Source organism: Gavia stellata, chromosome 3, assembly GCF_030936135.1.
Source record: "Gavia stellata isolate bGavSte3 chromosome 3, bGavSte3.hap2, whole genome shotgun sequence".
Lineage (NCBI taxonomy): Eukaryota > Metazoa > Chordata > Aves > Gaviiformes > Gaviidae > Gavia > Gavia stellata.
The window spans coordinates 22272427-22287984 of record NC_082596.1 but is presented as its reverse complement, the minus strand read 5'-3'; the positions used below and the strand labels follow the sequence as shown (position 1 = coordinate 22287984).

Below are 15558 nucleotides of genomic sequence, written 5' to 3'. Positions count from 1 at the left end.
CATGTTGCACTGCACTGATCCTTGCTAGGTTCTTCTGAGAGACAGTTCAACTCACTAAGGCAACAAAAAACTAACCCAGAAAAAGGAAGCTAATCATTTTCTGCTGGCTTAGCAAGTAAATCAGCTCACACAAAGATCTACCAAGCACCAGGGCATATACAGGTAAGGGAGTATCAATAACCAAGCTATGCACTGTGGACACTGGAGAGAAGGGAAGGGGACATGCTTTGCGTTACTGCTCTGTTAGCAGCACTGAGCCTTACAGCAGCTCAACCATCCATTAGACCACTGCTGGCACTGACTGCAGCACCTCTATTGCATGAAGACAGCTGTTGTCTTTGCAAAACAGATCTATCAACTTAACCCAAACAGCACAATTGGTGGAGAGTTATTGTCTGTAACAAAGGGACACTAGAGAATTTAATTTTTCACATCAAGCTAGGTTTGGGTTTTTCTCTGTAAATTTTCAAGCCAAACATTTATATTTTGTTTGTACTCCTGGTGCAAACTGAATTCAGGTTTTCTATGGGCCTTCACACACGTCTCAGTGTAGCAGTTAAACTCTATTTGCTTCTCTCAGCTGAACTTTTAAAATGAGGCTCCAATCAGAAAGAGGTCCTCCATACCTGCGCTGCCACACATTTTCATCAAATTTAAAGATACCAACACAACTCAGCTTCTGAGAGGGCTTATTTCAGACAAGCCTGTCACAAGCTAGATGGTCTGCTGCACTTTTGTTTTCTTGAAATTTCAGAGAAGCATTAAGTAAAGTAGTTCTGACTAATCAAAAGAGACAGTTACCTGCAAGAGCCAAAACTGGGGAATGAGCCTATTATTTCGGTGTGATGGATGTTCCTGAGACCATGTCTGTATGGGGTGCTCTCTTAACAGGAACAGGCTGACAGACCTATAATGAAATATTTAAAATCTTTCACTATTATTTGTCTTACCCTTGCAATTGCTAATTCTACACAATGAAAATAGCAGTCCTGTGATAACCCAGCTTTGTATGTTATGCATCCCAACACTTTCATCAAACCTCTCTCTTTAAAAGATCCCTTACCCTGGGATTAAACTGTTCAGTTCTCAGCTTTCATCAGGAGCATTTAATAACTGCAGCACATTCTCTTACATGAAAAGGAATGCCCCAAGTTTTTGCTGCTGTAATGCCAGCACAACTCTGGTTTCAATAACTAGTTTCTATTACCATTACCTGGCATTTATTTTGCATTAAAAGTCAAAGGGATCAACATTGCACAACAAAGGAAATACTATAATAATAAGCTGCCCTTATTAACAAAGTACCAAATATCTTTAGTGTCCAGTGGATTAAAAAGACTCACAGGCACATACAGCTTTGTGTGTGATACATATCCCACTGAAGGTAGATTCAAAGGACTATGATTTCTAAGAGGAACACTGCAAAGAGAATCTACCTAGATTAAAAATGCAGAATGAGTCTCCTGCAGGCGAGTAGTTCTCACTATTTAGCCTGTGAGACAATCTTATCTGCAGCTGGCCATGGAATTGCATGACCTTTGGAGCAATTGTTTAAAGTCAGTTAAATGTTCAGTGGAAAGGGAAGATCTTTTCTCTGGACAAATTCACAGTTAGGACTACTGGTTCACTTTCTACTATGTCTGGGAAGTCCAGGCACAGATTATTTTCTTTGCCCTTCCTTTCCCCTAGAAACATTAACCTTCATTCACATTGAAAAGGTGAATAGAATATATAAAATTTGTAGACAGATTTAAATGAGGAATCTGGTTTCAAAATAAAAAGCAAAGTAGAAACAGCATAGTTAGATGGTAACATAATGCAAGTGAAGATACCTGTAGTTTATCTAATTTACACTGACTTGTACTGGTACAAAAAAAGAAGTGTTCCTTTACATTTGGAAAAGCCCAAAATGCAATCATCTGTTTTCTGTTCTTAGTTCCCAAGGAAAAACTGTGTGCTCATGAGTGGACTTCCCTGCCTATCCACTATATAGTTGTGTATCAACTTGCAGACAGCCCACCAGCTCCTGCGAAAGTGAGGTCTTTGGAGGAAAGCCTCACTCAGCCACTTTTACATGCCTTTCTCAGTCCATCAAGACAACAGTAGGAAGAAATATACAGAATTATCTTGGAAGCATTACAATGGGCCATATATCACATGGATGCTAGTCTGATTCAGCTTTTAGATCCTGAAGTGAATCCCACTGATTCAGGTTGTGATTTTCAAATATATTTAGTCCGGGTGATTTTGAAAATCCTACCCACAATAAGTAACACTAAGGACTCAAAAGCATTCTTCATAAATGCTTCCATAGCAAAGAGGCATTGAAAATTCAACCTTCATGTATTTTGCAGTATTTCTCTTAAAAAAAAATAGAACAAGAGCTCGAACAGAGCTATCTTGCTTGGTCCAGCAGTGCCCTTCGCACATGTTCAGCTTTTAACACATTCTTGCTGGAACAGAGCCAAGGGTTCAATATTCTACAAGGTTTACCTCCAAACATCTGATCCATGAGAGTTAGTTAGAAAATTATTGATCTCTTCCTCAGTATAAGGTTTCTTCCTGCATATGGTGTTACGCCTCTCAGAATTTCAGTGAAATCAGTGATGAAATCTAGCAGTTAGTCAGATTACCCATGAGCAAAACTTTGTCCACTTTTATTGCAGGTGGGACGTGTTTATTTTAAAAAGTACCCAGGCTTAGTCTATGAGCTGTACAGACTACCCTAAGAGCAGGAACTAGTCTATGATATTTTTCTGTAAGATAAAGAGCAATAAAAATTGAGTCCTTAGTTTCATTTCCTCCCACCTTGGCAGATTTTGATTAGTAAGGGAAATTACCATTGAATCCCCAAACCTCTCTTCCCAAGAGCTAGTTATCCTCATGTTGTACAAACCATTACAGAGATTTATTAGTTTAATTAACCTGCTCCCGCTGCCTGACTCGTTTGTAGACATATGGAGGGAATGGTGGACGGAAGACATATTTGCCTTCTCCTGCTGTGACATTGAAAGCTCCACCTTTATAAACCACTTTGCCTCTTGAAACTGTTGCAATTGGTACTCCATGGCAGATCATTCCTTCAAATATATTGAAGTCGTTGGCCTGGTGATGTGTCTTTGCAGATATTGTCCTGTGTTTACAAAACAAAACAACACCCAAATTTACTATGATCCTGGCATTTTACTTCATTATAAAATTTGGAGAAATTGACAAAGGAAGAAAAGTTAGCAGCATTATTAACTATGACATTGTACAGTACATCACAGAACAGCTGTAAAAATAGGGTAAAGCATTAACATTTCATTGAACAGTAATTGCATTTCAAAAGAATGAAGAGGGAGTCAAAAGGACAGAACTTTGGAGCCTTGAAATGCAAAATTTTCCACTAGAAAGAGATTAGTGGGAAAAAAATCAGGTTGTAATATTTTATTTGGATAATATGATTTCATTCTGCCTTGTCAAGCAAATATCTATGCATGATAAGGTCAGAAAAAGCTCTGACCTTTTAGCTAGAATGACTTGCAATTTCAAGTTTGAAAAGTACGGCTGCAATGTTTCAAAGATTGAGACTCACGAATAAGACAAAGACTATTTTACTGGAAAGTCAGTAGGTGGTAACGAATTTTGGTTAACTCTTAATGTGAGCTGAATTGATCCAGTGACTGACAGCCCAAATATCTCGATGCTGCTAAATAATGACAACATCAAACTTCTACATACCTTTCCTTCAAGGGTATTAGCAAATTGTAATTTTAGACCTCAACAGCACTAATTTGAGCTATGGTATTATTGCTTTCTTTATGCATACACCTTATTCTTTATGATCACCACTTTTCTAGTCAATTTCTCCAACGCTAGCTGGCTACATAAAAGGCAGAGCCAATGCTAGAGCTGACATTAGCATCTAGAAGCGCAGGCCGTGTATACTTCCTTTACTATCTATTTTCCCTGCTGAGCTACTTACTACTTACTGTATCTAAAATGGGTCACAAGATTTGGAATTTTAGTTAATTATTTTATTAACTTCCTTTTTCCAATCTACAGGTATTTTTATGTTTTTATATAGAATTTCGAGATTTTATAATTTTATTGTCATCTGTAATTTCTGAAAGGGAAGAAGCTTCATGCTTTTGGCTAGCAGTCAGAATTTTCCAGAATGGGTGCTCACAAAATCAAAAACCTATCATCATGCATATATAGCATTAACATTATTCCAGAGACTACATCTTTTGCAAAACAACTATCAAAGTCAAAACTAATATGAAATATTAATAGATTAAAATATTGATCTATTTGGAGAAGAATTTTTTAAAACTTTAGTTAACATCCTTATCAAAATGAGAAAACCACAACAAAAACTGTATCTTTCTTGAAGTATAACCATTTTCAAAAGTAATTGCTTATCATACATTTCAAACAATTACTTACACAGAGGAAAAAAGAATTTGTGGAAAGATACTTAGTTTTCCTTTCATATTGTTCTGTTGAACTAAGAGAAATTAGTTCTGCTAAGGGCTGCATTTAAAACTTGGTGGCGACTGACTCTTCAAAGGCTCTCTATATAGAAATACTCTTTATGGCCAATCTGCCTATAGGAATAAAAACTTTTTCTTATTCAGCACACCTTGGACAGAAAACTTACACATGCCTGCTCATCAGTATCAGCATCATCTTGTAGATTCACAATGGAAAGAGCGAGCAATAGAAGTCAGACCTGTCTTGTATTCACCGGTCCTATGAATACTGTAGAACAAGTTTATCCGTGGGTGTTATAACAGCCCTACAAAGAGTTTGTGAACATATTCCTATAGCTTATTGCATTACCCTTATGGGTCCAATTGGTAGAACAGGAAGTAAGAACAACTGTAATATAATTATCTTTAGCATTCTCTGGGTATAAATCACATCTATTTGCACAATAGCACTGGGACACAAAAAGAAAAATGGAAAAGGTAATTTGAGCCAATGAACAGAAAAATAAGCAAGATCCTTCAACTCAACATGTGAGCTGTTTAAATGTGATAGAGCAGCATCACTAGAGGTAAACATGCCTCAGAGGTAAGTACGTCCTCTGTAAAAAGATACAAAATGAATGGAAGTTAGCACATTTAAAAGAAATATCCATTTGTACGGATAAACCTCACAATATGACAAAACACATTTCCCAGAGCTTGTCTCAACAATAAACTTGTATAGAACTCATTTATAACTCTTCTGTTGAAACAAGCCTTAGATCACACTGCCCTTTCTGAAGGTGAAGTGTATTATCCCTGATGGAGATCACCAAAATTCATCTGTGTTTAGATTTAACCCTTTGACATTATCAATGGCAATGAAAATTTTGGGTAGTAAGTGAGCAACCAATTAAAACAGAACCAGACGCTATGCTTCAGTCTGAAGCTCACAGCTCAGCAACCTTACACAACAGACCGTTTACTGCTGTATCAGCCATTTCAGTAGCAGGCAGCTTGCTGGGAACCTTAGCAAAATTCCAATGCTTGCTCCAAATGTCTGAACACTATTGACCACTTGGCTGATGGCAAGAACAGCTGTAACCCACTTATAATCCAAGAAACCAAGACTGACACTGTAATGAAGTATAACACAACATCTGTCTCCAGCACCCTAAGCGATGTCTGACATAAGGGATTACTCAACATGAGAAAGCAGATTCTGACTCCAGGCTTCAAAAACCTGAATTGGATTTTTTTAATAAAATTTGTAAAATTCTCTAATTCTGGTTATTAATTACAGTGGCTCTTGTTTCAGACAACCCTTTCTCATATGGAGACTGAGATCAGAATGATTACTTAAGCATTTGAAAGAACATTCTCCTCTACAAAGAGAATACTGCAAAGACATCAGGCCCTATTTTGTTCTTACTTACATCAGTGTTTCCATGTAATTCACTTCAGCTGTTTTTGATACACCCGTCTTGCAAAGAGGTTTTAGGCTATCAATATAACAATTTATATTCCTCTAGTACCAAAGACGACGACTGCTTCTGAAGTTGTCTTTTTTTTCAATCCAGTGCTTCTGTCCAACTAATTTACAGTCAAATTGCAATTATTTTAGTCTAAGAGCAATTACCAGATATTCTCTGGCTGTGAGAGAATTCAGTGACTAGTAATCCTGTATTTATTTGTTCTCTATGTAAGAAAGGGCTTTACTGCCACTCCTAGAATATTGTATCTAAATAAACTACAGACTGAAGTTTGAACTTTAGAAAAGAGCATCAGATTAGACTAATGCAGCAATCTGTAGGGTGAAATTCAAGACTGTACAGGCGGTCAGCTCAAAAGTTTTGTTAAGGAGTTAGAGGTACCAGTTTTCATTTCAAGTCAAACACAACCCAGGAGCATCATAAACATGTCTACGTCTCAGTCAGAACCTGAAATACTAAATAGCGAGTTACAGTCAGGGAGAAGGGGGAACTGGATGAAGGGAAACCATTAGATACTAGAGTAATTTTCTACCCCTCATAATGCATAGGACACGAAGCTACATCAGCCCAGTGAAGGTGGATGTTGGACTAGAGTGAGCTCTAGAACCTAAACTTTGACTGTTGTGTGGTTTATCACTTCGATTTTCAAGCGGGGCATAAGAAAATGAAGAATTTAATTACTTTCAATGGAAACTGGATGCATACCTCACACACTTTTCTTAAAGAATTCCAGGCACAGGAATATGAGTTGTAGTTGACAGCCCTCAGGCAAGAATAGCTGTTCAACATCTCAGTAAAGGGAGGACACCTATTTTATAATTACTTAATTAATTAATTTAAAACATAGTAATAAAGGCAGCTAAAATGACAGAAGTCCATTGTTGCAGAGAAAACAACCGCTTTGTTGACACCTGCCATAGAAAACCAACTTATGTAAGAGCGAGCATTTGAGCTGTAAGCAACTTCTATCAGTGCTTACAGTGCAGTATCTCTAAGCTTTTCGGAGCTGGGGGTAGGTGAGAAATGCCAGTTTGCTGAGGATAGTATCAGCCTTTGCGAGTTGCCTCTTCACATCACTTTCAGATGCCTTTGAACTCTCCATATTGTTAACCTGCTTTTCTGAAATCTAGAAAAAAATAAATCGATGGTTCACCTTTCTGTGCTGTCCTGTGCCACCACTCATTTATAATGATAATTAATTAAGTTCAACTTTGTGAATGTTAAACAGTCAGTTTTATTAAAAAGAAAAGCAAAGGAGGGGGGAAAAAGAGAAGAAAAAGAAGAAAGTCTTAAAATCTATGTGCAAAAATGCTAGCTATAAGCCTGTAACATGGATTAAAACTCCCATGACCTATTTTATATTAAGGAATTGCAATAACTGCACATGCAAATATATGCAAGCAACTATTCGTAAAGTTGTATTCCTAGCTTCTTAAAAAATATCTTTAAATAAGCATTGCCTTTGAGAAACCATATGAATTGAGGAGATTTCTGGATAAAATAACAGATGCAAGAAGAGGTAGGAAGTTAATGTTTGAGAGCTCCAAGTCAAAGTGACTTATCTGAGGGATGGGATCTTTATTTCATGCAATCATATCTCCTAAAATTCCTCATTTTAAGATGGGTAGAAAATGACAACAAAATTATTTTTCTGATTATGGTAAGTAACTAATTTGTCAACAATACTATCAGCCTGGTCCTATCAATCACTCCAAGCTGATATGGGATGGAAGTGAAAATTGTCAAACTGTATAATGGGCAGGAGGGAAACAGTAATGAGAAATTAAGCCTGCAGAAAAGCCTGAAAAGAGAGGAAAATACAAATGAGTCTATTCAATGACTAAAGAAGATCTGGAAGTGATTACTGGGAACAAAAAAGCAAGGTTATATAAGGAGAAAATAAGAAAGATTTTTTTTTTTGGTAACATTTCTAAGATTCAGTTATCTAAAGAGAGCAGCTGACATTTAGTGAGACAGCAGGTTACTAGGGAAACATACATCATGCTCTCTCAGAGAGGCTTATTTTGTTACAGTTCACAGAACCACAGAGTCACTGAGGTTGGAAAGCATCTCTGGAGATCATCTGTTCCAAGCCCTCTGCTCTGATCGGGGTCAGCCAAAGTAGGTTTCTCAGGGCCGTGTCCAGTTGGGTTTTGAGTACCACCAAAGATAGAGACTCCACAATCTCTTCGGGCAACCTGTGCCAGTGTTTGATCACCCTCACAGCAAAAAAAAGTTCTTTCTTATTTTTAAATGGAATTTCCTGTATTTTAATTTGTGCCTATTGTTTCTTTCTCCATGTCCCCTTAATTTGAGATAACACGCCTTTGACAGGAACTCTGATTCTAGTGAATTAGTGTACATTCATGCATGCATAGGCTTTCACTTGTGCAAAAGAATATGGGGCTATTGAAAATGCCAGAACATACTTGTCCTATGCATACATACTTGTATGCCACATTATTTCATTTTGCCTCATTATGTCTAGATGCAGTTATCCATACACTCAGTATTCAAAATTATGCTCATTCATCAAAAGAGTAAGACAGTTGCAGCATTATTTATTCTAATCACTTCCTAACATCTTAGTTTCCTCCTCTTTCATGTTAGAAAAAATTACAGGCAGTTGCTTAGCAAAGAGTGCTTAAATGTTGTAACTTGTCCCCACTTAAGCCTCTGAGGCTGAAGACTTGACTACAAATGAGACAGACACAGGCTGCAGATTTTGGTTCTAACAAATGCAGAAGATTTATCCATGAACACATCTATACATAAGCAAAGGCACTGAGGGAACATATGCCAGCAGATTAGGGCACTCTGACTTCTCACTGATTTGCATGCAGTGACTACTTCCCCTAAAATGCATAAACAACAACAGAAACAGGGGCTAGAAACCATGTCTTCCCTGGTCATGTCATAGCAGGTAGATTACAGAGTGACATGTCCTTTCCCTCCCTCTCCCCCTCAACCTCAGGACTCCTGCCTCCCCTGCTAATTAGCGACCCCGGTCCAGCAGCAGTGTGCTTGGGGCTGCAGCCATCACTGCCGTGCTCAGGGTTGAGCCCAGCTTCACTGGCACATGTGGGGCACACACTGGGCCTGCCAAAGAGGGCCACTCCAGTGGAACCCAAGGAAGATGGGGTGAGAGACTACTACCTACACAGCCAGCTCTGCCTCTGCATTCAAAAGTAGCTAAATTTTAGGCTGTATTTCGTGAGTGGAAAAAAACTGGTGGACAAGGCTTCCCAGACCGCATGTTGTTATAATGAAGTGGCTGGACTTAGAAAGTTAAACTCCATTCAAGATGGGTTTTCTATCCCTACAGGTGTTTGATCTTGCCTTGGGGCCTGAATCAGGGCTTATTTGCAAGGCTCCGACAGGCTACAGTGCGTTTATTGAGCCCTAGTATCTGCTAGTAGCTGAATGTCTCTTCCGAGATCTTTAGCACCTTCTGCCCCTACTTTACAAGGGATGCTCAGCTCTTCCCATGGTCCGAATTGGGTACTGCCGTATTTAGATTCCTTGCTGAGCATTTCTGAAACAAACCCTACTGCTTTTGTATTCTTGCTTGCTTTCAAATAGCTAAAGGCATCAGCTACAGAGGACACAGACTTGCTGACAGGTGACATTCCCTTTTCCTTGCTTACTCTGCCCTCTCCTTCTGGAACAGTCTTCACAGTTGCTTTTGTTTCACAGACTTGGGGCTGTTATATTATTTGTGTGCAGCTGAAAGAAGTCAGTGAACATTCTTGATCAAAGCACAGATTAAAATACATTTGCTGCCTACATGCCTTTTTCCAAGGAGTTCTCACAAAGCAATCCTGTGTGCACAGGCTATACTTGGGATGCTGAGGGTGTTGAGGTCTGCAAGATGATGTTTGGTAGCACATGGCTGCACTAAACCAACAGGCCCCTTTGGTATTTGTGCGGTCTTTAATGAATATGCAATGAGTACAAGGAAGCTAAGAAATAGACCTAACCTGGCAGAACTCACAACCCATCTTTTCTAATGCAGTTTCTAACAAATGTATACATTGAATGTGTTTCTTCCCAATACTGCTTGCTTTCATGCGGACCCGCTAAAAACAGTATTGAGAAGCCTTTAAATACAGCAGCAAATCTGATAACTGTTCATATAATATTTTCTGCAGAAATTACCAGAAAATGCTGCACAAATAGGTCAGTCAATGTAGCTGACCCGTAGAAGGAAAGCCTCGGCTAAAGTGGCAGAATGCTGGAAGTAGAACCTTGAATTGCAATTGCTCCCAGCTTGCAGAGCTGTCACATTGAATTCACTAGGTTTTTGCAACCTAGAAAGAGAAAATCCTGAATGCCCAGGTAGCACCCAACATGCTGCTATCCTGCGATGATGTGGGAGGGGAAACGCAGCTGATTTTGTAGGGATGTAAGTTTTTGTATTTTGAAGAGCTTCGCTACCTTTCAGAATGACTTCAGAATCTTCCCTATAGACTTCCTCTGACAGATTGTGCTAATACCAGTTCCTCACAGCAATACTTCGGCAATTGTCTAACTCTTCAAGCTAGTATCAGCCAGTATTTTAAGACTCAGCAATACAGCATCAAATCAGAACTGGAAAATTGCATTTTCCTCTTACAAGATGTAGATTTACAAACAAGAAAAAAAGTCATGCTCAAAAGAGGAAGGACTTTGCAAGAAAGAGGAACAAGCCTATTGTGAAATAGAAAATCACTCCTCAGAGTCAACAAAAGCACATGAGGCTGCACCTTGTGTAATATAGTTGAAGTCCATTAGTTAGATCGCTTTCTTCTGCTGGGCTGTTTGTGCCCTCTTCAGGATTTGTAGTGAAATGAATAGACAAGCACTAGTGAGATTTATTTATACTTACTCATGTAGTTCACAAAGTTGTACCTGCAGAGAGGCTTATTCCCAGCAAAGCCAAAGGAAAGGGATAAACAATGCGAACAGTACCAGATCAGAAAAAAAGTACTGGCTGAACTTAAAATCAGCTCACTCAGTAAGAAAATACAGTTTCATGTTTGAAAAAATATTTGAAGAAAAACTGGATCTTCACAGCTGCAGTGGGCAAAAAGGCAATTAGAGCACTCACGAGAGAGTGAAGGGAGGCAGAAGGAATGTTTGGGAGGCAAACGGATAAATAATTTCAGGAGCTGACAAAGCACCTTGAGGACAATGTCAAAACTCTGCTATCCTTCTAGATTCATCTGTCCCCAGGCATAGCAGAAGTGAGCTCAGAAAAGAATCCTTCAGGTTTTTTTTAATCAGAGTTCATAGCTCCACTGCCCTGAAATAGCTCATTGCTAGTATCTTGAAATATGCTTGCTCAACATGCCAGAAGGCATAATGCACATGAAAATCTCTCTGACCCAGAGCTGGGCAGGCCTTTATGTTTATTGGGGTTGACACTCCTAAAACTTCTTTTGCTGGTGCTGCCAGTTTTTGTTGAACTTCTAATTGCAACCTCCATGTCCTCAAGCTTTGCAACTTAAAACACAGAATGCTTTTCCTCTCACTCTCATGCATTTTTTATACTCATGAATATACTGAAATGAGTGAGAATTGCATTACCAAAAATTCAAAAAACAAGAAGATTGGTCAAGAAAATTTTGTTTGTGTCAGGTAAATCTAGGATTAGGGCTTTTTTTCCTCCATTTGGCTTCCAAAATCAGATTTACCCAGTTATGTTTCAAAACTTTCCTCTACCATGAGGGGGGTCTTCAACTCTTTTTTTAAAAAACAAAGGCTGAAAATATAATGCTATCTGAGTTACAACAGCTCAGGCTTTAGCAACATCAAACACTGTGATACCTTGACGAAAGCTGGCCATACTGTCATCATGCCCAACACCCCCTAAAGCTCATCTAGGGTTAGTGATTGCTATCTTCTATGGATTTACTATTTGTATGACACTGATGAAGACATTTCAAGGAGGGTCAATGTGTGCCTTCAGGGCAGTTGTATGCTCACACTGCTCATGAGAGCTGAGCCCAAGACAAGAGCACCAGCCCAGCACACCTCCTGACCTGCTGCTGCTATGTGCAGGGCTGGATGTGGTCAGATGCAAGACTCAGCTGTTAAAGTGCCTGCAGATTTAAGCTAACCTGCTCAGCACCTGAACAGTGGAGATGCACTCGCACAGCCCATAGGCATCTCAGCTGAGAAAGATAACTCCCCAGGTGAGCTCGCTCTGTGACAGCTGGCTACCAGACCATTTCCAGGCAGTTTAAACAAGACCAGGATAGGCACAAGAGCTAGAGCAAGACTCAAGATGTGTAATTTTTGAGATGTTTATAGTGGCCTGACTATGGAAGCTGGCTGATGGTGTGAATATACCTGAAGACAGGAATCAGCTGTAATGCAGAGTATGCTGTGTGAGGCTCCCAGAAAGACACTGCATGTCCATTGTAGGAAAAATGTAGCATGGCATCAAGTCATGCAGCGTGAGACGTAAGCACTCCTTTTGTGCATCTATTGTTGGTTTGACAAGCTCTATTCTAGAAGACCTACTGTGCACAAAATCAGAAAACTCCTCAAATAAAAGCATAAGCATGCACAGCTTGAGCTTCAGAACTAAGCTCACTTATGGCTCTACCACTGTATCTGCTCTATCAGCTAGGGAGAAGACATTAGGAGGGCAAGACCCCACACTTTCACCACCCATCCTGACCATCTTTGAATATGTTTGAAGGAGCTGTAAGTTCAAAACACAAGCTTGCAATGGGTCATCCTGTAGGAACACAGGCTCCTCTCCCTTCTCTTTGCAGTGGGAGGAAGCTAAACATACTCTAGCACTTAACAGAGTTACTCTAAGATCCCAAAGTGGTTATTTTTACTCTTAGGATACCAAGCCCTGGTACCATAATGTACAGACCTTGTTATTTTTGCACTTGGTCAGAAATCTAGGAAAATTTTTTTAAGTCCATCTAGAGATCAAAGATCTCTGCTTACATACACTATTGTAGGAGACAAATAACCTGTAAATAATTCATGTGAAGTTCTGTTGAAAAACACCAAAACCTCACCCCAAAGGCTTATTGCTGCATAGAGTCTTTGAGGTATTTTTTCCTGCAGAGAGGCTGGATGGGAGGAAATAACTACCCATACATACCTTGTAGCTTTGGGATCCCAAATTACTATGTCAGCATCAGAACCCACAGCAATTCTCCCCTTCTTTGGGTAAAGGTTAAAGATTTTTGCTGCATTTGTGCTGGTAACAGCTACAAATCTGTTTTCATCCATTTTTCCACTGTACTGCAGAAGAGTACACAAAAGCAAACTCATTACTTTTTTAAACAAGGAATAAAAAAAATGTTCCTCATGTTTAAAAGGCCAGGATGAGTGATAGTTCTCTGTCAACATCACATCAGTATTTTTTTTTAAATGTCATGCTGAAGAGTTTAAAAGAAGTAAAAATAACTATCTGTCTCAGATGCACATACTGCAATGTACATTCACTGAATATGGTAACTTTATCTTACTTTATCCCACAGCAAAGGGAAAAAAAGACAACGTTAAAGCCAAATGCTCTGTGGATCCAGTCCCAAGTCAACTGAAATAAAAATTTTTAGCTGGCTTTGAATCTGTAGTCCTGCTCAGCAGTTTCCTCAGGTAACATAACATCTCTCAAGTATCTAGGTTTTGGAAAATGGTGAGACAGTATTAAGGAGAGCCTAGAAGATGATAAAGGAGAGGCAAGGCACAATGTGTAATATAGGAAAGGTGATATCCAAATCTCTTCAACAATGACACAGAGGATAGTACTGTTCAGTAAATATTTGAGATCAAGCAGTATAAAAAACAATTTGCTGATGTGACACATTAGCAAAATGTCAAACAATAATGGATACACGTGTCTTGGGACTGTTCACTGCTACATAACTAATATAATCCAGCGTCCGTGACTGTTGTTTGCTCGGAAAGCCTGCTACACTGGCAGTAATATTGTGCATAGGTCAGTCTAGGAATCAGAATGTCATTAAAACATGTTTGTATGGTGGCCTGTGAGCAGTCACCTGAGAAGAAAAGCGTAACTAAAGTGGTGAACACTGCTCTTCTAAATAATGGTGTGTGGGAAGGGAGGGAAGCTTTCCAAACAAACTCTCATAGTTGTTTGAGTATAAGTAAGACATTCATCAATCCTTACTCATGAGTTATGAGTAAGAAAAGGGGGGATATCAGTGATTGAAGAACGTTTTGAAAAATTATCTTGCCCAACAGGATACACTGTTTAAAAGCATCACTGATGTACGTATTCATGTCTCCCTTTCATACTAACCACAAGCTAGATTATATTCCAATTTACACCTAAAATAATCACACTAGAGCTATGCCACAGGTGAATATAGGCAGAAGTCTGCTTTGTACATACAGCTGGAAGTGAGTCCCAAATACAGATAAACAAGAGAGATTCTGAACCACATCCTCACCAAGTGTGTGAAGTAGATAATTCTACTGTGACAAATAAATATGCTTCACAGTACATTACCAACAGGACTTCACTACTGCACGAGATCTTAATATTAATTAGAAAGTTGAACTAGAGCCTCTGGAACTTAACAGTATTGTATTAGCCAGAGCAATCGTAACACCCAGTAAGCAGCATATCCCTCAACAAATTGCTTCACCTCCCCCCTCATCAGACTACTCCATATCCAAAAAGCCTGGCCACCAGCTTTCATATTTGTATTTGTTTAGAGCCTGAAGGGTATTGTCCTGAGAAGCACCAAGCATTCTTGTGATGACATTGAGAATCTGAAGTCAATGGGACTTGAAGGTGCTCATCTCATCACACCACAGGACTGAGACATGCATTAGAGAAGCATTTCTTGTCTCTAGCTTGTTTCCTCTGGCTGAAAACACAAATTAGAAGTTGACAGGCACACACCAGGTGTAGAAGCTCCTCCAACAGCTACATTTGAGAGAGATCAAAGACGAAAAAATACAGAACTGACCAAGTCAAAACTGTGGGCACCTCTTCCCTTTTACTTTCATCTGTTGAAAAAAATGCTGCAAGTAAATGTACTGTGCACTACAGATGAAAAAACAGCAGTCCTTTGCTGCTAAACAGTGGAAATCATTCTCTAGTGCTATTTTTTAAGCACCAAGAATATTCTTCTATCTCCCAGGACCGTAAAGTGAGAGTTAGTAAGGACTTTCTTATGGTATTTGATCAAAGGAGTTATCCTATTATAAATACACTTGATAAAACTGGAGAGTTGATACCACTGAGAGATTGTATTTTGTTGGAGAAATCAATTACCTCCATGTTCAGACATCTTGATATACTTACAACACCTTTTTCCCATATGACTGACATCCTGTCTTCCACACCATTCACTCCATTAGGGATTTTTGTGAAGTCATCCTTCCCCAGAGCTTTCTGGCACATGTCAAAGGTGCAATTGTCAGTCCCTGTCACAGACAGGTCATCACTATGAAAAAACAAAGTTCATTATGAATCAGAGCATGTACCAGACAGTGCCACATAGGAAAATCTGGTGCAAGGCTGGGTAGATCCAGCCACCCCTTCTGCAAGGAAAAACTGATATGTCCTGCTAGCCTGTCTTCAGTCTCATCATCCAAGAGTAGCTCCATAGTAACTGCCAGTTCCC

The 15558-nt window shown here is 39.2% G+C and overlaps 1 protein-coding gene across 1 annotated transcript in view; it reads right to left on the bottom strand.

Annotated features, from left to right (window-relative positions):
• Positions 1-832: 832 nt before the first annotated feature.
• DPYS (dihydropyrimidinase) overlaps positions 833-15558 on the bottom strand; it is a 30707-nt gene continuing 15981 nt past the window's right edge. The window contains exons 6-9 of the mRNA XM_009810293.2: positions 15237-15378; positions 13056-13198; positions 2926-3133; positions 833-907 (exon numbers count right to left, since the gene is read on the bottom strand). Coding sequence (XP_009808595.2) covers positions 833-907; positions 2926-3133; positions 13056-13198; positions 15237-15378 — 568 coding nt within the window. The remainder of the gene's footprint in view (positions 908-2925; positions 3134-13055; positions 13199-15236; positions 15379-15558) is intronic.